Here is a 25,009-nt window from a genome sequence, read left to right on the forward strand (position 1 = left end):
GGTAGCCCCTCCCCTGCACGTCCACCGCTTCACAGAGCCATTCCCATGCACAGATGAAAAACAACCCCAGAACATGCTTTCGGTGATTGCATTTTACTGAATACCACAAATATCTACTGAGAATCTATTGTGTGAAACCCAAGGGTAGAGAGAAAAATAACTTTCTTGGTGTAAGAGCTACGCCAATATGCTTGCATTATTCTTATGCATGTTCCTTTTGCTTTTTCTTGATTTTCATTTCTAGAACACATCAGTGATATTCAAAATAGTTATACGTGAGCATTTTAAAATTAGGTTTGCCATTCGTGATCTTTTTTGTCACTGTGATTTTTTTTTTTTTGAAAAAGCGTCTTTTTCTTTCCCTTGATAATCTTCTCTAAACTTCTGTTCTGGTTCAATGGCCTGCAATAATCTTTTCTCCCTGAGTCAGGGCAAGTGCCTTGGGCTTTCTTCTTCATCATTTAAATTTAATGCTCAGCCATTTAAACGTTTATATTTCAACTGGTTAGTGTATTTAAGAGAAAATGCGTGTGTACATTCAATGAATGTATTTATAAAAATTGTTTCAAGAAATAACTTCCCAACCACCATTATTGGCAATAATCTTCATTGTATTTCCACTGTGGATGAACCAATTTCACTTTCTTAATGACAAAAACTTCAATTTGCCATGTGATGCTAAGAAAATGTCCCGTGTGGCAGCAATTTTCTGATTTAAACTTCGCTGTATGCACAGTAGCTCATGCAGAGAGCAGGAAAGTTAGAATGTCTGACCTTGGTCCTAAACCCAAAGGCAACGTTCCACTGGCCAAGCCGCACAAGCAGAGTAATACATAGCGAGGCAAATGAGGACTCAATCCCAAATCCTCCAGCTTCCATTTCATTATGCCTGTGGAATCCTGTAGCCACTAGCTTGAATTCAATTTTTTGAACAAAATGGAGGGATCAAGGTGAATAAAAGAGAGTTAAGAGTTCGGATCCTTTTCGTTCCCACCGTGGCTGTGTTACCTCCACACTCCACAGGTTACACAGAGCTAGAGGTTGTTGGAAGGTTAGAGAGGCCCCACATTCATTATGACAAATTCTCTGGAACCTCTTCTGTAGGCATTGTTAAGTATTCCTTTATTGATTAACATAACTTGTTTTTAGTAAACCATGTAAATACTTGATTTGCACCAGAATTCTTCATTTTCTGTCATCATGGGTCCACCATGGCATCTGGGAATATAAATATGCGAATGCCAACATCCTAGTTTATATTTCTCTTAAAATCAAAATCCCTAATTGTAATTTTGCCTAAAATTGGTTTCAAAAATCAGATAAGAAATTCCTGACATATTGTAATCAACCATCAATAGATTCGAAAACCACTGAGATGTTTTTCATTCCCCCTCATATAAAAAGCCAAGACTATATCGTAACCAGAATTATAAATTTAAGTTTTAGAGACCACTACCTCTCTAGCCAAAATTTTAAAATGTCTTCCTTATGTTCTCACCCATCTTTTATGAAAAATAAACAGATTTTTGGTGAGGGGGGGGGGTCCTGTCTTTGACAACCTTTGTCAAATCTAGAGATTATGTTTAGATGTTAAAGTGCCATTGGAACCTCAAGGAGGCAATTGTTTTTGTGCAGGTGTAGGCTGCTGGCGGCAAACTCCGCCTTCCAACAAGTTTTATGTTGTCAGTTATCAAGATGACAATGAAATATAATCCTTGTGAGCATGGTAAATATGTCAGCATTCTTTGTAAACCTATCTTTCCCTCTGGAATTGAAGAAGAGATCAAAAGGAAGTGCAGCATTCCTCATAAGAGAATAAGATATTTTTTATTGCCATTATCAATAAATAAGTATAAGTAACAGGTATTCTCAAAGGCCCGTGTAAGGAATCAAATTTGAAATTATGTGACCTGGAATAAGAAGAAAAGCAGTACATCAAAATATTTCACAGGGAAAATATTTATAGTTTCTTCCAGTCTTCCATTCACAGAGAATATATATATATGCACAAAAAAGAGGCATTTTAAAAGATTAAAATGTATACATGCATGAAAGATATGACTAAATATCTCCGGTGATTTGTGTGTTTCCTAGGACTTGAGGGTTGTTATGGGGTATAAGAAAAAGCTTGAACTGTCACTCGGAATGTGGGATTTAATGCCAAGGAGAGGGAACGGAGATTGGCATTAACAAGGCAATTGAAGAAATTATCTCCACTATGGCATTTTTCAAATATATTTGGAGAGAAAATGCTTTTCATTGATTTAACAATTATTCACTAGAGATCCTAAGTTAATAGCATAGCATTTATAGTGGACTGTGTTTGGGCCTTAGCTGCACTCCTGACTATCTGTGTAATATTAGGCAAATTATTTAATCTCCCTCTGCCCTCTTGTTTCCTCAACTGTTAAATGAGGGGATTAATAAAATTATTGAGGTGAAGATTAAATAAGTGAATACATAGTGAGGGCTCAGAATGGGGCCTGGCATATCCTACCTACTAGTAAGGAGCTAAGAGAAGAGCCATCTAAGGAGGAAGGCACCCTGCTATGACGTGTGCCTTTAAAGAACAAGAAAAAGGAAGAGAAAGAAGAACCAAAGGTGAGCAGGTGATTGCACCAGTGTCCAGTGTTGGAAAGTCAAGTTTTATGGGCCAGGAGCTGGTGCCAAACAGCGAAGGCAGCTGGATCTGACTAGTCAACAGCAATCAGGGTGCTAAGTTTATATTAGTATAAAAATACGAAGTTGCCTTTATTATCCCAAGCAAGACAAAGATAGAATGCACACTACACCTCACATTATTTGATGATCCTGGTGACTTCTGTGGACTCCACCAATTTAAGGCTATTTATCATTTCATTTGAAAACATCATTTTATGATGCTACAATTTGGGGTTTATATGATTTCAATCGATGTGAAATGTTAGAATCTGGTTAGGTCTTGTTTCTTTTCAACAAGAAAAAGTTTAAGGCACCCCCACAATTTGAAAAATGACTCTTTTTGCTTGAGATTTTAAATTGGAATTGTTATCATTGTTAAATTAGAATTAATATAATCTCCTTATATTATTGAACCAAAGTTTTGTTGTGGGAAAATTACTATTGATTTAATTATTAAATTACCCTGAATGTTTTACCTTTTAAAGAGCAAAATAATTAATTTCTTGTTTAAAGTTGAATTTTGATTTTAAATATATTGAGTCATGTTTTGTATTGGGTTCTGGGCATGCTCTTTGAATTAGTTCTTGAATTTAAGTTTTCGAATACTTATATCATTGTAAACTCTGAAAGACCCTGACCTACATGTCTTACTCATCTTTATAACCTCCAGTGGTGCCTAATACAGATTTTGCACATGGAAACAACCAAATACTATTTGAATTAAGCTACAGTGACCATAAAATATAAAAATCCACCTTGTTATCTAAAAACTGCCTCCCAATTTTTTCCAGCTTTATTGAGGCATAACTGACAAAAATTGTATAGACTTAAGGCACACAATGTGATGTTTTGGTATACATATACACTGTGAAATGATTACCATAATTGTGCTAATTGATATATCCATCACCTCATATAATTACCATTTCTATGTGTTTACAGAGAACATTAAAGATACATTTCTTAGACAATCTCAATACAATACAGTATTGTTAACTATAGTCACCAGATTGATATTAGATCTCCATGCCTCCTAACTGATTGATGCAATGGTTTAATATGGATATCATTGCTAGTGTTTTGTGTCATTGAGTTGACAACTGAAAAATCTGAAATCTTTAAAGTTCAAGGATGTATTACATAGCAAGCATATAAACCAAGTTTCTTATGAAAGTCCTTCTATGGAAACTACTGCTGGAAATTTCACATCAAAATGGCCCAAATATTTTATAATACAAAGGAGTAAATCTCAGGCTTCCTTAGTGCAAAACAGAGAAACTAAAGACAACACAGTTGTGTGTGCATAAACTAACAAGAAAAATAAGAAAGTTATAACAAATAAAAATATCGTAATCATAAAAGTTAGTTCCTTCAAGACTTTTACAAATGACTCAGGAGGATTGGCGGGACACGGACACTGTATGTAACCTGAGGTTTTGTACCCCCATGAAGAGCTGAAATAAAAAAAAAAAAAAAAGACTTTTACAAATGAAAATCAGACATTATTTTGGGTCTTAGTAGGAGAAAGTTTGAAACAAAATGAGAAAAAGGCAAAGAGAGTTGGCTGATTGAAAACAAATTTTTCTTAAAATTCCTAAGCTACACTGTACAGACAATTTGAATGTTCAGTAAAAGAGAAATCATTTAAGACCTGAGAAGCTTTGATTGTAATGATTCACAAAACAAATCAGCTATGCAGAGAAATGTGATAATACAGGGAAGGAAAAATTCTATATAATGACTAATTTTTTTTAACCAACTATATATTCTAATCAACATATTTTGAGTTCTCACAGAGAAAAATAATGATTTCTACAAAATAATCTCATCTTAACTCTTTCTACTACTTATATTATGAATACAATTCAGAAGAGAATCATGAAAGAGGAAATGCAAAGAAAACCCTGCTTTAAAATACAGTTATGCAGGCCGGGCGCAGTGGCTCATGCTTGTAATCCTAGCACTCTGGGAGGCCGAGGCGGGAGAATTGCTCGAGGTCAGGAGTTCGAGACCAGCCAGAGCAAGAGCGAGACCCTGTCTCTACTAAAAATAGAAATTATATGGACAGCTAAAAATATATATATAGAAAAAATTAGCCGGGCATGGTGGCACATGCCTGTAGTCCCAACTACTCGGGAGGCTGAGGCAGGAGGATTGCTTGAGCCCAGAAGTTTGAGGTTGCTGTGAGCCGTGATGACACCACTGCACTCTAGCCCAGGTGACAGAGCAAGACCTTGTCTCAAAAAAACAAAAAAAAACACATTTTTTAAAATTTCTGCCTTTGAATCATCATATCTCAAATGTTTGCATTTATCTATTAATATTTTCCTCTGACATGTATGTGTCAGAGAGAGAGAGACGGAAAGAGAAAGAGGATGCAGGAGGAATGTGTGCGCGTATGTGTGTGTGTGTGTGTGTGTGTGTCCTTAGAGTTGGCAATTGCTGAAGAGATTACACTATGAGGAAAACAGTAGGATTATAACTGGTGAGTTACAATGCCTTACTAAATCAGTTTTTGACCGGGTGTCTGCTCTCAGCTTGATTTACCACTGACTTTTCGAAAATGAAAATGTTAGACTAAGCAGGAGCTGAGACTAATGTCACAGTCTGCCAAGACAAGAAGGACTTTGGACTTTAGAAGCCAAACAAAAGGCAGTAAACAATGCCTTTTGGGGGGAAATAACTCATGCAGTTGATAAACCAAAAGGCATTCGTTTAATTGATAAATCCCAAATGAACAATAACATTTATTATAGTTTGTATCATTTGTGCCAACAGAATTTACAAATAACTTAGCCTGGGGTCTAATATAATAAGTACAATGAATCCAGAAATGTTTATAATCATTGTGGGGAGAGTTGCTTTGGCAGTACGCTTTGATGTGAATGAGCATAGGTTTTGGAGTCAGGCAGGTCTTGTATCCTTCTAGGTCTGCACTTCACTTTGTTTGGGTAAATCACTTAACCTCTCTGACCTCAGTTTCCTAATCTGAAAAAACAGAGAAAATAAAGGTTATCTCCTGGAGTCATTGTGAGAATTAACTGATGTACCACACAAAGCATTCTTGTAGTACCTGATATATAGTCAAGTGCTCACTTAGAATTTGTTTTCTTCCCTCTTCCAGTGGAATTCTTGAGGGACCTCATGTAGTTTCCATTCACCTTGATTTCCAGTAATAAGGAACTAATGTAACAAATTACCAAAATTTAGTGGCTTAAAACAACATAAATTTATCATGTTACAGTTCTGGAGGTCAGAAGTCTGCAATGGGTTTCACGGGCTAAAATCAAGGTGTCTGTGAGGTGTCTTTATGGAACTTCCAGGGGAAGATTCATCTCCTTGTCTTTTCTAGCTTCTAGAGGCCAAGGTATTGCTTGGCTCAAGGTCCCTTCCACCATCTTCAAAGCCAGCAGCACAGCATCTTCAAATTCATTCTCTCTCTCTCTCACCGCTGCTTTTGTGATCACATATCCTTCTTTGCCGCTAATTCCCCCCAATCTCTTTCACTTACAAGGACCCCTGTACCCCTGTGCTTACAGTGGGCTCACCTGGATGACCCAGGATAATCTCCCCATCTCAAAATCCGTATCTTAATCACATGTGCAAAGTCCTTATTGCCATGTAAAGTAACAGTCACAGGTTCCAGGAATTAGGATGTGGACATCTTTTGGGGGTGGGAGGGGAAGGCAGAATTATTCTGCCTACTACCACTGTTGTAGCACTAAAGTTTTGTTCATGTAATAGTTAGTTACTCTGGTACTTTTGACACTGAATTTAAGATATCGAGTGTAAAAGATAAATGTCAAGGGAATTAATACATTTCTCCTGTGTTCAGACTTAAAATTCTTTTGCTTTTAGCACTTTGTCAAAAATTTTCCTCCACATAACACAAGATCTGTTTCAGTGGTTATTAAATCTAACAAAAGATAAAAGATTGAATTGAGTAGGGTCATGTGGAATCTCTGCAAATGCAGAACCCCTTGTGGTTTTATTTAAGTGCATTTTAAAAGTTAAAAGGTACATATTGAGAAGAAAGATGGATGGATGGATAGATGGATAGATGTTCTAAATTTTGTGACCCCAGGGGACATTTGACTACATCTGGACATTTTGGGTTGTCATAACTGGGGAAGATGTTACAGGCATCTAGTATGAAGGGACCAGGAATGCTGCTGAACATCCTATAATGCACAGGACAGCTTCCAAAACAAACAGTTGTCCAGCCCAAAATGTCAATAGTGCACAGGTTGAGAAACACTGTTAGATAAATCTTGGTAACTCAGCATTCAAAAGATTGTTTGGTACAGTGAGCCTTTGTATTCATAGAACTGGACACAAAGATCCACAGAAAAAAATTGTGTTATGGTTAATAGATTAGACTTTCTGGACTCAAATCTTGTCTTCTTCATTGTGTGATGCTGAGAAGTTACTTACCGCCTATCTTGCCTCAGTTTCCTCATCAGTTAAGAGCAGATAAGAATAGAGTTATGAAGAGTAACAAATTATATAATCTATGTGATGAGTTCAGCACATTTCCTGGCCCACGGTCGGTATGGGCTTAATAAATGACTGCTATCATTATTTTCCCAAATCCCAGCCACACCAATTGCCAAAGGATGAATCATATAAGAGAATACTTTAAAGATAATATAGTTGCACTGTTATAAAAATCAATTGAATTATTTATATTGTATAGAAGCAGATAATTTTTGCAGGTCATGACAGGTAACATGGTCTAATAGGAAAAGAACATAGGGCCAGGCGAGGGGGCTCATGCCTGTAATCTTGGCACTTTGGGAGGCTGAGGTCAGGAGTTCTAGACCAGCCTCAGCAAGAGTAAGACCCTGCCTCTACAAAAAATATAAAAATTATCCGGGCGTGGTGGTGCGTGCCTGTAGTCCCAGCCACTCAGGGGGGCAAGGCAGGAGGATCCCTTGAGCCCAGCAGGTTGAGGTTGCAGTGAGCTATGATGACACCACTACACTCTAGCCCAGTGACTGAGCAAGACCCTTTCTCAAAAAAGAAAAAAGGAAAAGAACATCGGATATGAAGGCAGACTGATCTCAGATGTTTTAGGAGGAAAAAAAGAGATTTTCTAGATTCTTTTAGGGCCCATTTATCAACAGATGGGCCTGGTCCACCAAAATGAAACCCACTAATCCCACCTGTAACGTGGTCACCAACGTTATTTGTGCCAGGCTCTGGGCTGTAGGTCATGTTTCCACCCCTGTTACCGTCTCAGGGTTTGTAGAGGGAATGGGCCCTTCCTTCCACAGAAACTTGGCTGTTAGGGCATTCCCGTAACCAAGAAAGGGACTTCACATTCCTGGCTATCAGATACACAAATCACTCTCATTTCTACCACCCTGAGACATATGAATCTGGATCCCCAGAGGGGAGCAGTGGCAAGGTCATGGGTAAAGGTGAAGGCGGAGCAGGTTTTTCCCACTTCCCTTGGGGGCAGTCATGTGGTGAGGGACAAGTCCAGGAGTGAGAAGGGGGTGGATTGATCCCAAAGAGGGTACCTGCCAAGGACAAAGCAATCCTGTAGCTAGGACCACAGATGCCAAGATCGATAAAGAAGTCATAGCCAGACCTCAGAGTCGGGAGGAGGCAGGATGAAGCTAGTCGCCTGGACCCTGGAGAGCCGAGGTCATGGCTCTACCCGCCAAACCCGCAGATGCCACCGAGGAAAGTAATGGATGAGAGATACTGTCCAGAGACCAGCGGGTCAGAGGAAAGGACAGGAACTGCCCTTGGCTCCAAAAGCCTCCGAAATCCTCCCTGACATAGGCCATGTGTCATGTGTCCCTCATACTCCCAGATGTCACCCTGGACTGAATCAGGAGCAGAAGGAGAAAGAAACCAGAAAGCCTGGGATTTATCTAAACGAGTTATCTACAGAAACTGTATTACTGAATCAGGCAGACGTTAGATTGCACTAAATTACTGAATCAATATTCAACCTATATCGAGTTCCTAATATTCAATGGGACCAGGGCTTGAGGGATAAGCAACTAAAAAAAAAAAAAAGGGAAGCTGCATCTTCGCTTGTACATCTGAGTGTAGTGTGAGAAAGTATGTGACCCTGAAACTCAAGGGAAGGAGTGCTTCTATTTTTGCTGACTTTATGGCTTTTATTACCCCAGGCACATACTCAAGGCCTCCTCTGATTTTCTCCCACACTGAGCCTTGAAACCATGCCACACACTCATACCATTACTAAATCATTTTTCTCCCATCAGAAATCTAGGCTTCTCCAAGAAGTCTTCCTAAACCATCAAAAAGCTTATGCATTCCCTGACTTCATCTTGTCCAACTTACAAGTTCCTTCTATGCTGTTCTTCAGCTTTTCACTTAGCTTGTTATTCCTAACTAATAGTAACAGTACTCAAGTATTTAATTTTTGCTTTTATCCTGTATCTTTTATATATGAGTCAGTATTTCCAAGCCTAAATTGCAAGTTTGTAGAAGGCAGGTATTAGATGCTTTTTTATGCATTGCCATCTACAATGCTTCAGACCAATAAGTGTTTTAAAATGGCCTCGGTTGACAGAATTAAATTATTTTATTATGGAACAATGTTTCTGTGAAATGGAGCATTTTCTATTAGTTTCTGCAACAGAGTGATACTTGAAACAGGGTTCAGTAAAATCTTGCAGCTTTTTCACCGTTAACAGGTGACTTCTGACCCAGCACCCCTGTATTTATAACGGTCAGTGAGCTCAATGTACTTATAACTGGTCTGTTCTTGTCAACAAATCCATTACCAGTTGGTTTTATTATCCCATTGAGGTTGAATTTGTTATTAAAGAAATTTTTTTAGATCTGAGGCAATAACTTGAATTGTTCCCTCAGACTTTTCAGATTAAACCATGTGCCTAGTGTTTGGTAGTAATTGCTAAATTATCTGGCGACTTCAGAAATATGTATTCCCGATATACAGAGTTAGCCTAACCTCAAGTGAGAAAGGGGATAAAGGACTCTAAGATTTACTGATCGTCTGCTATGTGACAGAAACCTTCATTGATCATTGCCGTCTTATCCAATTTAATCTTTACAACATCCATCCATTCATTCTTTGCTATCATTAATTTTTGAGCATCTGTAATGTGCCAGTATGTTGGGTGCTGAGAATGCAGAAGTGACCCAGACAGTTTTGGTTCCTTCTTTTATGAGTTTGCAATCTAGCTAGGAAAACAGCTGTAAAACAAGTCATCAAAAAAAGAAAATAAAATGGGCTGATGACTAAGTGGGGAGTGAATTGAGAGTATGTAGGAGGACAGTCTACCTTAGACCAGCAGTTTAGGGAAGGCTTTCCAGAGGAGAAAATGATTAAGCAGACCTGGCATCTGAGTTTCATTAACCAAGTGAAGATGTTAAAAGGGCTTAATGCCAAGGGGACCACAGGCAGGAAGTACTAGCTATGAAAAAGCTAGTAACGTTCTTCAAAAAGCTGCAAGAGTATGGCTAGAACCAGGAGAGCTAGGGAGAGAATGGTGGTGGGTGGAGTCAAACACGGGGCCGGGGCTGTGTGGGGGTAGGAGCTTTATCCCAAGAAGAAAGAGAAGACACTGATGGATTTATTCAGAAAAGAGTGGCATTTTTGGAATCGGCATTGGTGTTGTTAAGTTGGTCTATTTAACGAGAGGAAAATAGAGAGAAAGGAAGCAAGCCTGAGTATGTGTTTGGATGCCCTTCTTAGGCCAATGAGAAAAGGTGGTGTGTTGGGCCAGGAGGGCAGCAGTGGAAATGGAGAACATTAGGTGAGTCAGGATACAGGTAAGAGGTAGAATTGACAGGAGTTGGTGGCCTGATGAATGTGGGGATGGCAGCAGAGGGGATGATTCCCTGGTGGCCTTTACAGAGATAGGACGTACAAGAGGAGGAAAAGGTTTTGGAGAGATGGTGATGAGGTCAACTGGAACATACTGAATGTAAGTTGTCTAAGAAACTTGCCTGGGAGGCTATTATATCGTTGACTCTAGACTGCAAGAAAATGGTCCACGCTGGGGTTATGTATGCATTTGGGCATCGATGGTACATAATAGGCGTTGAATCCATGAAAGTAGATAGATGAGCTCATGTGAGGAGAATATGTGAAAAGAGAAAAGACAAAGACCTAAGACACAGGCCTAAGGGAGACCAACATCTCAGGGGCAGGTAGAGGAGGAATAGGTGGCAGTGTGAACTGTTACGAGTTCTATCTTTGGACAGAATGAAGACTAAGATAATTTAATTACTTTAGCTGATTAATGGGAAATTTCAAAATTCGGCCCCAAATCTTTCCACTTTCAAAATCCACTTGAATTCAAGGGGAACATATCAAAGGCTTTCTCTGAGCTAGACCCTCAATTAAGCATTTTACATACATTATATTATTAACTGTCAGAGCAACCTATTTGCAAATTAAGCATCATTATTATTCCCATGATGTGGATGAGGAAACAGAGAGCTGCAGAAGTTAACTGAGTTCCCCAAGTTTACAGAACTAGTATAGAGCATGAATTTACACCCATTTCTTCTCCTTGCCCCAGTCCATGCTTTAAACCGTTATGATTTTACCCATTAAGGCAATGGTTCTCAAACTTGAGCACTCATCAGAATTGCCTGGAGGTCTTCTTAAAACACAGATTGCTGGGTGGACATTCCCCAAGTTTCCGATTCTGGAGGTGAAAATTTGAATTTCTAACTAGTTCCCAGGTGATGCAAATGCTGGTGGTCCAGGGACCCCACTTTGAGAACCACACTGAGTTAGGGGAGAGGCAGATCTACTATAACAACAACACGAAACCTCAAAAATATAATGGCTGAAGTAAGATTTTTTTTCTACTTCACATTACAGACTGGTGAGATATAGGGTTATTCTAGAACCCAGGTTCTTTGCACTTTGTGGCTGCCATCCCCTTGGCATTGTCCTTACCAGCGGGGTGAAAGCCAGGTCACTGCCTCACTTACACTGCAGCCTATGGGAAAAAGAGAAGTCTAGAGCAGCCAATTCCTAGTAAGCAAGGGACACTGAGGTTGTCGCCTTTACGTTCACGCATATCATTAATACATTGTGAAAACTTAATCACATGGCTGAATAGCCACGTGCCCAGCTGACCCACAGCTAGGACCCTGCCACAATAATATTCTGCCATCAACCTTTTAATTTGTAAAATAATCATCAGATATAAGTTAGTTGACTCATAACCAAACCATTAACACTCAAATATGGCAGAGTAAAATATGTAGTATGAAATTTTATTAAAAGATATTTTTATTTACCCAATCCTATAATCTCTAAAACAGAATGAACTTCTACTCCCTGCCATGTACTTCAAACAAGGTTCAATTTCTTCCTGATGTAAAACTCCACCCAACAGGCTCTCCCTGGCTTTCACGACACTAAGTATATTTATTAGCATCATGTGTATTTGTGCATGCATTATACAGAAAGATGTATGTATATATACAGCCATCAGCACCTATATATATATTAATTCACTTAAGCCTCAGTTTGGCATAACTTAATCATAGATTTACTTTGCTAATGTGACGTGATATTCAACCTATTCAACATGAAGGTATTCCCTCTCTCTCCGCTGTAAATGCTGTTTCTCTTCCTCAATCCCAGGCAGGCCTCATCTTTTCACCACCACTGTTCTTTACCCATGACATCTCAGATTGGCAACCATTACATGTCTTAATAAAGAGCGACATTACATTTGTACTGCACTCTACAAGCATATTAGCCGTAACTCAATCTTTCATTTCAGCTAAACATCACTGAACACCCTCCCTAAGCCCATGTAAGGCTGATGTGGGTCCCATCCCTATGTGTGCCATCCACATAAGCTTCTGTTTGCTGTCTCAACAATACGTACGCTTACAAGACTCAGGTTAGTCACTGACTCAGATAATGACTTAGGGTCACACAGGAAATGGGAGCATTGTGGCGGCATTAGCTGCTTCATGGACCACTAAAATTCTGCACAATTAGTGTTATACCCTGGAGTCAGCACACGTAACATGTGAAAAGGTGCTATGTCCCCAGGGAAGCACAGCACCCAACAGGCAAAGATGCTGCCACGGTTTTGGTGCCACTCTCCAACGGGCCACATCCGCAGCCACAGATTCCTGTGTTTATTTGCCAAGGCGTTGCATTTATAAAAAAGAAGAAAAAAAAGTAAACAGAAACAGAGACCAACAAGAGCTCCCTCTGGCAGAAAATGCTGCAAGTCCACTAGTAAACGTCCTACTAGCCACAGGTGAGCTGTAACTTACCGAAGGAAGTGGGTAATTTTTGCTTGATGGTGAATCGTTAAAAGTGAACCAGATGATTAAACTTAATGGAACAGCCACATTAAACTGAAATTAGTAAAAACATGCCTCGGGCAGCCTACAACCTTTTATTTGTTGTTGTTTAACTTCTGTCGTTTACAGTGGCCATGATGGATGACATCACAAAAGAAAAAATCCAATTAAAATCTAAGTGCTCAATAAACCCCTAATGTCTGGTTGTCACCACCACTTTCACGGGCACTGATGTCTTATGTTTCCTCTTTTCCCCAAGAATAGAGAAAATAACTGGCCCCAGGGGAGTTCAACGGAAGGGGAAGAGTGTGGAGAGAAAAAAAAACAGGCTTCTGGAGGTTTCTGCTGTGTGTACTCTGCCAGACCCAGATAATGCACTTGGGGAGGACGAGGGGGAGGAGGTTAAATTGTTTTATTATCAGACAATGTCTGAGTGAAGAGATGCATTTTCCCACTAGTTTTCAAATATTGATAAATCAGAATTGTGATGTGCAAAGCAATCCCTGTTCGCACTCTTATTTGGTGTCTCCTCTGCCTTTTACATCGTCTTGGGTGTTTGTTCCATGAGTCATCGAAATGGTCTCTCTTGACAGCTAAAAATAAGTTTCTGATTACTTTTACCTGAAGAAATCACGTGGCCAGATGTGGTACTCACCTACCAAGTGTGCAACAATTACATAGTGAAAGTGGTGAAAGAACTGGCCGAGGAGAGTGTATAATCCAGTGGAATGCAGAATATGATAGAATAGATCACGTGTAAAGACAACAATTGCCCCCGGTAGAATACTGGCTTTTGATGACAGATTTTACCTTAGAGATGCCATGTGTTTATAAAATTGAGTTTTCAAAAAATTCTCAAAGTCAAAATAAGAGCAAAAATATGCTGATTATGAACTAAGGGCCAATAATAGTAGCAATATCAAATTTGGAAGGTGCTTTATAGCTTATAAAACACATATACCACTTTTATCGCATGCTTTCATGGAGATTAATGTACTATTTGTGCATGGTCTCTAATTAGATCTTCACAACAGCCTGGGCGTGTAGCTCTTACTATCCTGGTTTTGTGGGTAAGGATTCTGGCTCAGGGAGGTTGATTGTGCTGTGGTCTTACACTTGGTGAGTGAAAGAGAATGAACGTGGCCCCTACTCAGGTGTGAGGTACAGCACCCCCTGCACTGTGCCAGGCCACTGACCACAGCTGCCCTGGAGCAAGGATCTGCCAGGCAGTGACATTGGTTTCCTTTCTCCTGTGTTAATGAAATGGCTTTTTAAGAGCCTTCTTCACTCATTAGAATTTGACAATGGAGAGTTAAACTTTCCCCAGTGGCTCTTTCTGTGTCGTCATGGTTTCAATGTTTCCTTAGCATATCATATTATACAAATCACCGAATGCTCTTGTTTTACATTTCTTATTGCATTCGTCTCACTTCTAAGCAATTTCCTCCCCGTTCACATTTATCTTCCATTATTTCCGTCAAATTGCTTTCAAGGCTACTAATTGTATGAATAATATTCTCTTCCCCAAACACTGAGCGATTAACCAGCTTTAGCTGTGTGGCATTGGACACACTTTAAAAATGAGGAAGCTGTACCAAATAATCTGTAAAGCCTCTTCTTGTGCTCAAGTTTGAATCTTCTGACTCCTTTCCCACGAGCCGTGTGATTTTGGAAATGCATAAACTGGAGCCTCGGTTTTCCTGACGCTACAATGACGGATTAAATTAGTTCATGTTTCCCAAAGTATCTTTCTTAGAAAATTGATTACGGGAGATATCTAAATGGGTCACACCCAAAAAGGATTCTTTAAACCAGAAAGTTAGGGAAAGCTAGATTTAAAAAAGTCAATAGTTTCAAACTGCAGACACAGCTTTAATATGTTAATGGAAGACTCCAAGAAAGAGAAATATGAAGAATATTAAGAAATATGAAGTATTTCTTAACCTCAACATTTTGGGTAAATGATATTCCGTGGAATATAGTTTTAGAAAGACTAGGTTAGATTATTTCTTAAAGTCCCCTTTTGCCCTAAGAGTCTGTTTTCAAATGTGTAGACACTACTCTGAGCGTTTCATATTAATCCAGAGGACGCAGAGTTGCTTTACCCGTTGCTGTTGTTGCTGTGTTGTTGTTACACAGCCCATACTCTGTTTAGACTCGGCTGAAACAAGGCAGAGATTAGCAGCCTTCCAACTAACACTAACTTGTCTGTATGTCACTTATACTCACTACTCTGGAGCTTATAAATAGTCCTCCTCAATAAAAAGCACTTTTTAAAAATTTGTAAATAGAGTTAGATTATCTGAAGACCTCTGAGATACTATGGAAATTTTGGCCAGGTGGGAAAGGAAACAACGGGAGCTCAACACTATGGAAATAATCTTTGGGATAATAAACATGGACAACTTATCCAAGTTAGGATCATCATCTTCTGCTTTCATGGTATCTTAGCATTCATTTAATTCAACCCTTTACCCAGACCCATTTCATTGACAGTTAATCATCAGAGTTTCTGCTTGATTACCTTCAGGAGCAGGGAACTCACTACCTCATAAGACAGACTACTTCAATTTTAAGCTAGCTCTGATTACTAGAAGGTACTTTCCTATCTCATACTAAAATCTGAATGTTAAATGTTATTGTTCTATATGACCTTTTAAATTACCTAGCCAGATGGTTTTCAAGACGTTATCCATGGCAGCACTTACGATGTTTCTCAAATGTTTCAAGTTGAATCTCATGAATAAATAATCACATCTTCCCAGAAAAGTGGTTATAATCTCCATCAGTAAAGACCCAAGGAAATTACCTAGCTTCCCTAAATTCACCAAGGGAGTAAATTTAGTGTAGAAGCAGAATGTACCCAGATCTCTCCGATTAAAAAAAAAACAAAGTCCTTTTCTCAATGTATATTGCTTCTCTAATATGTTTGTGTACATATAAGTGAGGAGGGGAGTGTATTAGTAGAATGTGAAATCTGTAGTGAAAATAATAAAATAGTGGAAATAGTTTCCAACCAGCCTAATATGTCCCTGAACATCTTGCTACTGCTCAAGCTATTAGTTTTCTCTTCTTCAAAATAAGAAGGATTATTAAATTTTCTCCCAAATTCTGTTCCAGCTCTGGAAGATTCTATGATTATAAGGGAACATGTTCATTAATGAATGGCATTTACTACTGAGAGGTTATGTAAAGAGTAAAAAGGAAAAAAAAAAACTTGTATGCCTTAGAAAGGATTGAATAAAAGTTAATGTAGCATGCACCATAAAGACAAAAACAGTTTAGGATCACATTCTTGACTTTTACTTTCTTTAATTTTTTTCCCTACACTAGTTACATTCAGACCAGGATAGAGGAGATGGATCACTTAAATATATCCTTTCAGGAGATGGAGCAGGAGATCTCTTCATTATCAATGAAAACACAGGCGACATACAGGCCACTAAGAGGTTGGACAGGGAAGAAAAGCCTGTTTACATCCTTCGAGCTCAAGCTATAAACAGAAGGACAGGGAGACCTGTGGAACCCGAGTCTGAATTCATCATCAAAATCCATGACATCAACGACAATGAGCCAATATTCACCAAGGAGGTTTACACAGCCACCGTCCCCGAAATGTCTGATGTCGGTGAGTGAGATGTGATTTCAACCAAAAACGGGTTCTCCTGTAGTGTATCCACCCAGTAAGGAATCCTATGAGCCAAATTTACTGAGTTGAATGAATTTAGATGCTAACTTCTACAATCCATGTATGTCCTTTTTGTAAGTGTACTTTGTTCCCCAATATTATTCTAGTTTCATTTTGTTATTATTTCTAAGAAAACAGCATTTCCTCTATTGATGAGGGTATGAAAAGCAGGGTGATGGTAGGAGACAGGAAGGAAGACCACCTCCTTTTCCTCCCACTCCCTGTCCTGGGCTGGAAGACAGCAGCAGCCTTCTCCATTTCTCTCAGCCTACTTTGGTGTTAATCTCCAAGCAGGGCTCTCCCCAGTAGAAAATAAAAGCCTGAACTTGTAGTCCAGTCCAAAGAGTAGTGACAGTGGCTTTAAGTAACTGTCTGTTTGGGAAAAAGACTCAAAGAAAACTTTTTTTAAAATCCAAAAACAATATACAAGTGATGTCTAGAGGACATATCGTTTATGACTTGGTGGAAATTAAGAGACTTTCATAACGTTAATAGTGTGAATTAATATTTTATGCACAATTCCACTACCAATTTCAAATTTGATGTGTGTGCATTTAATTTGTTTAAATTGGAAGAAGGTAAACAGGATTTAAATTAAGGGGAAAAAATCATACTGATATCACTCAGCCATGTTAAAATACTTCATGGGAGACAGTGACAAATTTTAGACTACTTATGCAAAAGGTTATTTTTATTTTCACTCTGTCAAATTCAAAAGGACTGAAATTACACAACTTTATTGTGATTCGGTGAGTTGGATATCAGAGACGTTGTAGTTCATAGATCCAAGACATTGAAAATACCCAATCCACAGAAATGGCTGTAAAACATCTAAAGTTTTCTCATGAAAAAATTGCTCATCTCATTATTTAAAACCACTGTTTTGTGACAGAAATCACAAGCCCTCACCAAAGCAAAGAGGGGGATTGGAATTCTCTAAAGAGGAAAGTTTGTTAGCGGAAAAAAATGTTTTTCCTCTAGATGGTAAAAGGCAGAAGAATTAATGAAGGATAATCTCGTCACCAGCACCAATCAGGGCAACTGAAACCAGCTGTTCAGGTCGTGCACTGCACAACTTCTAGGGGGAGCCATTCACTTTTGAAACCATTATAGAATTAAATATGTATTACAAATAGTTGGGGATAACTGGCAGTAACACGTCTTGAGAAAAGGAAGGCTTTCTTCAATTTGCACACAGGCACTATGTCGATATTCATTATTATCATAAATGAACATGTCATTATTGTGATATATAAAACATCTTAAAGAAAGTCCATAAAGCTAGTGGGACAACTAACAGCAGAGGGAGAATAATGTACTTTGATATTGAACAGACCTGAATTTGAAACCATCTCCACTAATAACCAGCAGTGTGGCCTTGGGCAAATTATTTTATTTCTCTGGTCCTCCAGTTCTATATCTAGAAAAAAATAAATAATAAATGTCAACTCCTAAGGGTTATCATGAGGATTAGATGAAAAAACAAGCTCAGAGCCCCTAGTACCATATCTGGCAGCTAACAGGCACTTAACACATCCAGATAATCACATTCTAAAAGCAGTCAAATTTTGTATTAATGTCAAATAAGAACTTGAGTGTTCGTTGACTTCTGTTAGCTCTCACTCTGAAATCATAGGATGCTCTCATTCTCCCCACCTCCCTTGCCAACCTAAAGGGGTGGGCCCTCTGTCTCAGGCACTAGCACTGTACATCCAGAGCACCCAACCCTAACATAGTGCAATCTATTTGTTTGATAAATGAAGTTGCCTGGATAGTACAAAAGCAAGGTAGAAATTTTAATATTCCCTAGAGGTAACTTCCCTGCCCTTTTCATGGACAGAAGAACTGTAGCAGTATGCTTACTGTGTATCTGATATGAATATCAAAAGTCAACCATAAAATGATCTTAATCAAAGGGTCTTATCCTTTTTAAAAGTCACAGCCTTTTGAGAATCAGATAAAATCTATGGGCTTTCTCATCAGTGAAATAGACATGTAAGCACACACATGAAAATTTGAAGGTTATTAGGCAACTGTGGTCCCTAAAATAAGAGTGCTGATCTAAAATGTAATAGCCTTCTGTGTATATTTAATTATAATCATCTTTTGGAATTACAGCTTCCAGATCTTTATGCTCTGTTCTTCCAATTAATTCTTTATTTTAATCCAAAACTATGACATTTAAGGTTCAAATTCTTTCAACTTCTTAGAATTATCAGGTAGATTTATCACTTAGGATGCTTTTATTGGCAAGTAACAAGAAACCCAACTTGAACTAGTTTAAACAGTAAAAGTATTTCCTGGTTACATTACCTAAATCCAAAAGTAAAGTGGGCTTCGGACATGATTTGTTCTGGGTTCTAGCTGTTTCTCTGTAATTTTCTATTTTATTCCACTTTGTCCTCAGGCTGGCATTGCTAAGATCACAAAATAGGTGCTGCAATATACATCAGCACATTACAGTCCAAGAGAAAAAGTATTCACGACAGAATTTCCAGCAAAATCATGAGTGGCCCCCTCACTGGACAGCTCCTAAATTAATTCTTATGGACAAAGTAATGCAAGAAGCTAATTGACTTAGTCCTGGATAACTTAAAAGAATCACCACAGCAAGGGTCCAGTCAAATCCAATGATTGGAGACGGGTTGGAATCAATGCCACCCAAAGTCATGATCATCTCCATGCTTCTCTTTAACCTAATCCTTACGATGTTTATAAATGTTGATCACATCCCTTTAGAGTGAAGAATCCAAACCTTTATAACAAAGCATCCTACAGAAGTTCTCCACTTCCTCGCCATGATAGTTTTACACAAAATTAAGACTGTGCTTTCTTTTTCTGTGTGTATCAAAGATTGTAATGAAGCTTTGATTTATTTTCAGTTTATGTTTCTGTCATTACAGGTACTTTTGTTGTCCAAGTCACTGCAACTGATGCTGATGATCCAACGTACGGGAACAGTGCTAAAGTTGTCTATAGTATTCTACAGGGACAGCCCTATTTTTCAGTTGAATCAGAAACAGGTTAGAATTCCTTTTTGATCATCTTTTTCTCAGTCTGTAATTTTAATTGGCATGCTCAGCTGAGCTAGCATACTTTTTAATAAAAACAATCTGTATGATTGAATTTTCTTGCATTCATCTACCAAATGCTAATGATACATTTGTAAACATGACATCTGGATCATTTTAATCAAGAAATCTGGCAATGAATCTTTCATCCATTGTTTCTATAGGGTTGATTCAAAAAAAATTATGCATTGCTTTATCTTTCTTCCAGTTTGGGGTGAAGCTAAAAGATCAACCCTTTCTGATAGCTGTTAGGCCTCTTTACATATATTTTGATTCTTCTTTTTCTAATTACTTAGTAGGAATGCATCTCTCTATTCTTCTCTGAAGCCACATGTAGCTATGTGATTTATACGGTCAAACAAAATGTGGCAGCGATACAAGTCACTTTTAAGTAAAAGTGTTAGAGCTGGTACACAACCCACCACATTCCCTTCCCCTTGCCGGAGTGATCATGGAAACCCATGTTCAGATGGAGTCTGCAGCCTGGATGTCTGAGTGGCATCATGAGCAGAGGTTCCTGCTTGCCTGCTTGGAGCATGAATGAAAAATAAGCTTATTTGTACTAGGCCACTGAGATTTTGCATTCTTTGCTATCATATCATTGTCTGGGCCATCCTAACTGACACAGCCCTAATCAAAGTGAATTGCCTTATGGAATCTTCTTTTCAATATCTCATTTTTCTGTATTTTCTCAAGTATCATGCTAGCTTATAATGATTTGGTTTTTAGTAAATACCGTTTGTACTGCATAGTAAATTCTACACCAAGTTTTGCTATCACAATATGGCAATTTCCTTTTATATATTGTTTTAAACATCCACTATTGTTAGTAGAAATCAAAACCTCTCTAGATTACCCACATGCAGTTGGAAATCGATGTGTTAAGAGGTACAATGAACTTGGAAAGAATCCCAAGGAGAAAGAAAATGTTGAGTTGAAAAACAATGAGGATGAAAAATTAGAATTATTCAACTTAAAGGACAAAAGGCTAAGGTGATCTCCTGTATTTAAATAGAGAAGCACTATTATCTGGAGAACAGAAAGCAGCTCCACTTTCACTGAAGCCAGGACTATAAGAATAAAATTGACCTGTTGTCTGAGGTATTCTTGTTAAAAATAAAAAAAGATATTTTCAGCTTCATTAGTTGTTAAGCACTGGAACGTGCTACCAGAGAAGGTTATAAAGCCTTCTCCGGTGATTTTTGAAAGAAAGTTAATTTAAGCATAAACCCTACATAGAAATTAGGTGAACTTTTAGAGTTTCTTTTAACTAATTATTTTATAACTACCTAACAATAGAGATAAATTTAACCTAACTTAAGAATGTTGATTGCTGTTGGGACCAGTTGAAATAAAGTTCACATCAGCTTTAGGAAAACTTAAATTCTCTAGGATTATACAAGATGATAATTATGAGAGATGCTGTGTTTTCTTAAGACCATAGTTTTGTGGTTTAGAAAATCCTCAGAACTTTCATTATGGTAGGTATATTTGAGGAACAATTAGCCAATTCAGTAACGTGAAACACAAGAGTTGGTTCAAGTATAGAGCTTTCTTAACAATTTTTTCATAATACACCTAAATGTCTTTTATCAAGCAACTACTGTAGTATACCTTTATACCACATGCCAACTTAGACTTTGCTGTATCATCTATAACACTTAATGGCTATAGGTGTGGTGTCTCACACCTATAATCCTAGCACTTTGGAAGGCCAAGGTGGAAATATCACTTGAGGTCAGGGGTTAGAGACCAGCCTGAGCAAGAGTGAGACCCCATCTCTACAAAAAATAGAAAAATTAGCCAGGCATGGTGGTACACACCTCTAGTCCCAGCTACTGGAGAGGCTGAGGCAGAAGGATCATTTGAAGCCAGGAGTTTCAGGTTGCAGTGACTTTGATAATGCCACTGCATTCTAGCCCAGGAGACAGAGCAAAATCTTGTCTCAAAAAAAAAATTCATATATCTATAACATAATTATAATATTAAGTCTTATTTAATAGTCTATAGTATTATAGGATTTGACTTGTATTTATTTTTATTCTCCTTATATTACAGGGCTTTTTTAAAATGTATCTATCTCCCCTGCCTGGTTGTAAAATCCTCCAGTATAAAGGCTGCATATAATATCTTTATATTACCAGGACATCTGCATAATGTTTTGCATATTGTGGGTGACAGTTTATGGTTATTTGCATAAATAAGTGATTCTACAAAGTATTCTTAACACATCCCTTTCCACTCCTAAATTTCATATCCATAGGTATCATCAAGACAGCTTTGCTCAACATGGACAGAGAAAACAGGGAACAGTACCAAGTGGTGATCCAAGCCAAGGACATGGGCGGCCAGATGGGAGGATTATCTGGGACCACCACAGTGAACATCACGCTGACGGATGTCAATGACAATCCTCCACGATTCCCCCAGAGTAGGAACATTTGATTGAATGAGTTTCTTCAATGTACTATTGTAAAACTCCAACTTTAATGATTATTTTCCATTGCTGTCATTATTGTCAAAATTAGTGGACTTAGTAAGAACTGGCACTTTTATTAAGAATGCGTTGGCAACACTGTTTACACTCAGGAAATGTGAACATTTATGATTCTCTATGGGTAATTAGCTGAGCGATTTCTGATATGGCTATTGTTGTAAAGGCAACATCATTGTTTCATTTTTCCTTATTAAAAGACTACCACAAACATAAATCTGCTTATGCAGAACATATGTATACAAGCATGCTGCTATTTGGTAGGAAAAATTTGACTTTATGTTTTGTGAATTTAATCAGGCATGTAATCTCTTTTAAATCCTCACAAAGCTTTGTAAGGGGAGGCTTTATCATTTTACTGTTTCTAAAAATACAACTGTGGAAGTAACTATGTACTTAATCCATTTGTAATCATAAATAGTTTTCTACATTATGGCTAATTGAGATACTGAAAGTCATCTCTAGAATCATTAACTCTCGTGATTAGATAGGAAGGAAGAAAAAGGAAAAATAACATCCATGAATACCAACTTTGTATCAGCAGTATGCTAAACTCCTTCACATACAGCCACCTAAGAGGGAACTGGCTTTAATGTAATTTTTCTTCTAGGAACAAAATCCCTTTCTGACCATGATCTCCTAAGAAAGTTATCTCAATCACTAAATAGAAAACCCATTGGCTCTATCATGGCATTTTTTATTTTATTTTTTTAATTTCAGAATATTCTGGGGGTACAAACATTTTGGTTACATATAATACCTTTGCCTCACCCAAGCCAGAGCTACAAGTGTGCCCTTCCCCCACACAGTGTGCTCTGCATCCATTACTTGTGAGCTTACCCACCCCTACCGCCCCCCTCCCACCTGACTGGCACCTGATGAATATTACTTCCATGTGAGCACCTAAGTGTCGATCAGTTAGTACCAATTTGATGGTGAGTACATGTGGTGCTAGTTTTTCCATTCTTGAGATACTTCACTTCGAAGAATGGGCTCAAGTTCTATTCAGGATAATATAAGAGGTGCTATTTCACCATTGTTTTTTGTAGTTGAGTAGTATCCCATGGAATACATATACATTTTATTAATCCACTCATATATTGATGGGCACTTGGGTTGTTTCCACATCTTTACAATTGTGAATTGCGCTACCATAAACATTTGAGTGCAGATGTCTTTATTATAGAATGTCTTTTCCTTTGGGTAGATGCCTAGTAGTGGGATTGCTGGATCAAATGGTATTTCTATTGTTAGCTCTTTGAGATATCTCCAAATTACTTTCCACAAAGGTTATACTAATTTGCAGTCCCACCAGCAGTGTAAGAGTGTTCCTATCTTTCCACATCCACACCAACACTTGTTGTTTTGGAACTTTTTGAGGCCATTCTCACTGGAGTTAGGTAATATCTCATTGTATTATTGATTTGCATTTCCCTAATGATTAGAGATGTTGAGCACTTTTTAATGTTTGCTGGCCATTATTCTGTCTTTTGAAAAGTTTCGGTTCATGCCGTTTGCCCACATTTTGATGGGGTTGTTTGATTTTTTCTTGTTAATTTGCTTAAGTTCTATATAGACTTTTGTTATCAGCCCTTTATCAGATGTGTAGCATGCAAACATTTTCTCCCATTCTGTGTTTCATATATTCACTCTGATGATAGTTTCCTTGGCTGTGCAGAAGATTTTTAATTTGATCAGGTCCCATTTATTGATCTTTGTTGCTGCTGTGATTGCTTTGGGGGTCGTCTTCATAAATTCTTTGTCTAGGCCAATGTCTATAAGAGTTTTCCCAATATTTTCTCCTAGAATTCTTAAGGTTGCACGCCTTAGGTTTAAGTCTTTTATCCATTGTGAGTTGCTTTTTGTGAGAGGTGAGAGGTGGGGATCCAGTTTCAATCTTCTGCATATGGTTATCCAGTTTTCCCAGCACCATTTATTGAATAGAGATTCTTTTCCCCAATGTATATTTTTGTCTGCTTTGTCAAAGATCAGAAAACAATATGAGGATGGTTTTATATCTGGGTTCTCAGTCCTGTTCCAAAAGTCTATATTTCTGTTCTTGTGCCAGTACCATGCTGTTTTGGTTACTATAGCCTTGAAGTAAAGCTTGAAGTCTGGTAGACTGATGTATCATGGCATTTTTAAAGATGATCAGCTAATATGGTCTTCCTTTAGAATGGAGATATACATGGATCAGCAGGAAATAATTTAATTTTCTTTATTTTTTGAGTATTTAATCAGTTAGCTAAATGCACAAACAGAAAAGCTAATTAATTTCTGACATAATGAGTAAAAGAAAGGTATCGTGAGCCCTAAAATTTCCCCCACAGACCTTCAAATGAAAATATCAGAATCACCACCACTTTGCCCAAAACCCTCCTTTTCAGTATGGAGATGTCCTGGGGAAAGATAACATAAAGATTTACCAGCACCTTGGTAGACAGAGATTTGTAACTCACTCAACTCTTTTCTTAGATAGCCTGTGACTTATTAGTGGGCAAGGTCCCAAGGCAAGGTAGAGGAGAATGTAGAAAGGGCAGCAGACCCTAAAAATGGAAGTTGAATACACTAGACAGATACTTAACCTGTTTTATCATTTTACCAAGGCTGAGCCCAATACTTAGGGAATTACTATTACAGAACACCTACATTTTAGTAGTGCCATAGTCTAAGTTTTTTCTAAAATTATTTGTATGAATGATTGGTAAAATATAATGGATAAGAGTAGCATAACTTTTGTTTTCACTATTTTATTTTGTTGGTGCTATGTACATGCTGGCCCTGAAACTCACATGT

The 25,009-nt window shown here is 38.0% G+C and overlaps 1 protein-coding gene across 1 annotated transcript in view; it reads left to right on the forward strand.

Moving 5' to 3' along the window:
- Positions 1-25,009, forward strand: part of CDH6 (cadherin 6) — a 123,066-nt gene that overhangs the window by 73,680 nt on the left and 24,377 nt on the right. Inside the window, exons 3-5 of the mRNA XM_045565900.1 lie at positions 16,294-16,588; positions 19,552-19,671; positions 21,983-22,150. Coding sequence (XP_045421856.1) covers positions 16,294-16,588; positions 19,552-19,671; positions 21,983-22,150 — 583 coding nt within the window. The remainder of the gene's footprint in view (positions 1-16,293; positions 16,589-19,551; positions 19,672-21,982; positions 22,151-25,009) is intronic.

The sequence above is a fragment of the Lemur catta genome, chromosome 12, assembly GCF_020740605.2.
Source record: "Lemur catta isolate mLemCat1 chromosome 12, mLemCat1.pri, whole genome shotgun sequence".
Lineage (NCBI taxonomy): Eukaryota > Metazoa > Chordata > Mammalia > Primates > Lemuridae > Lemur > Lemur catta.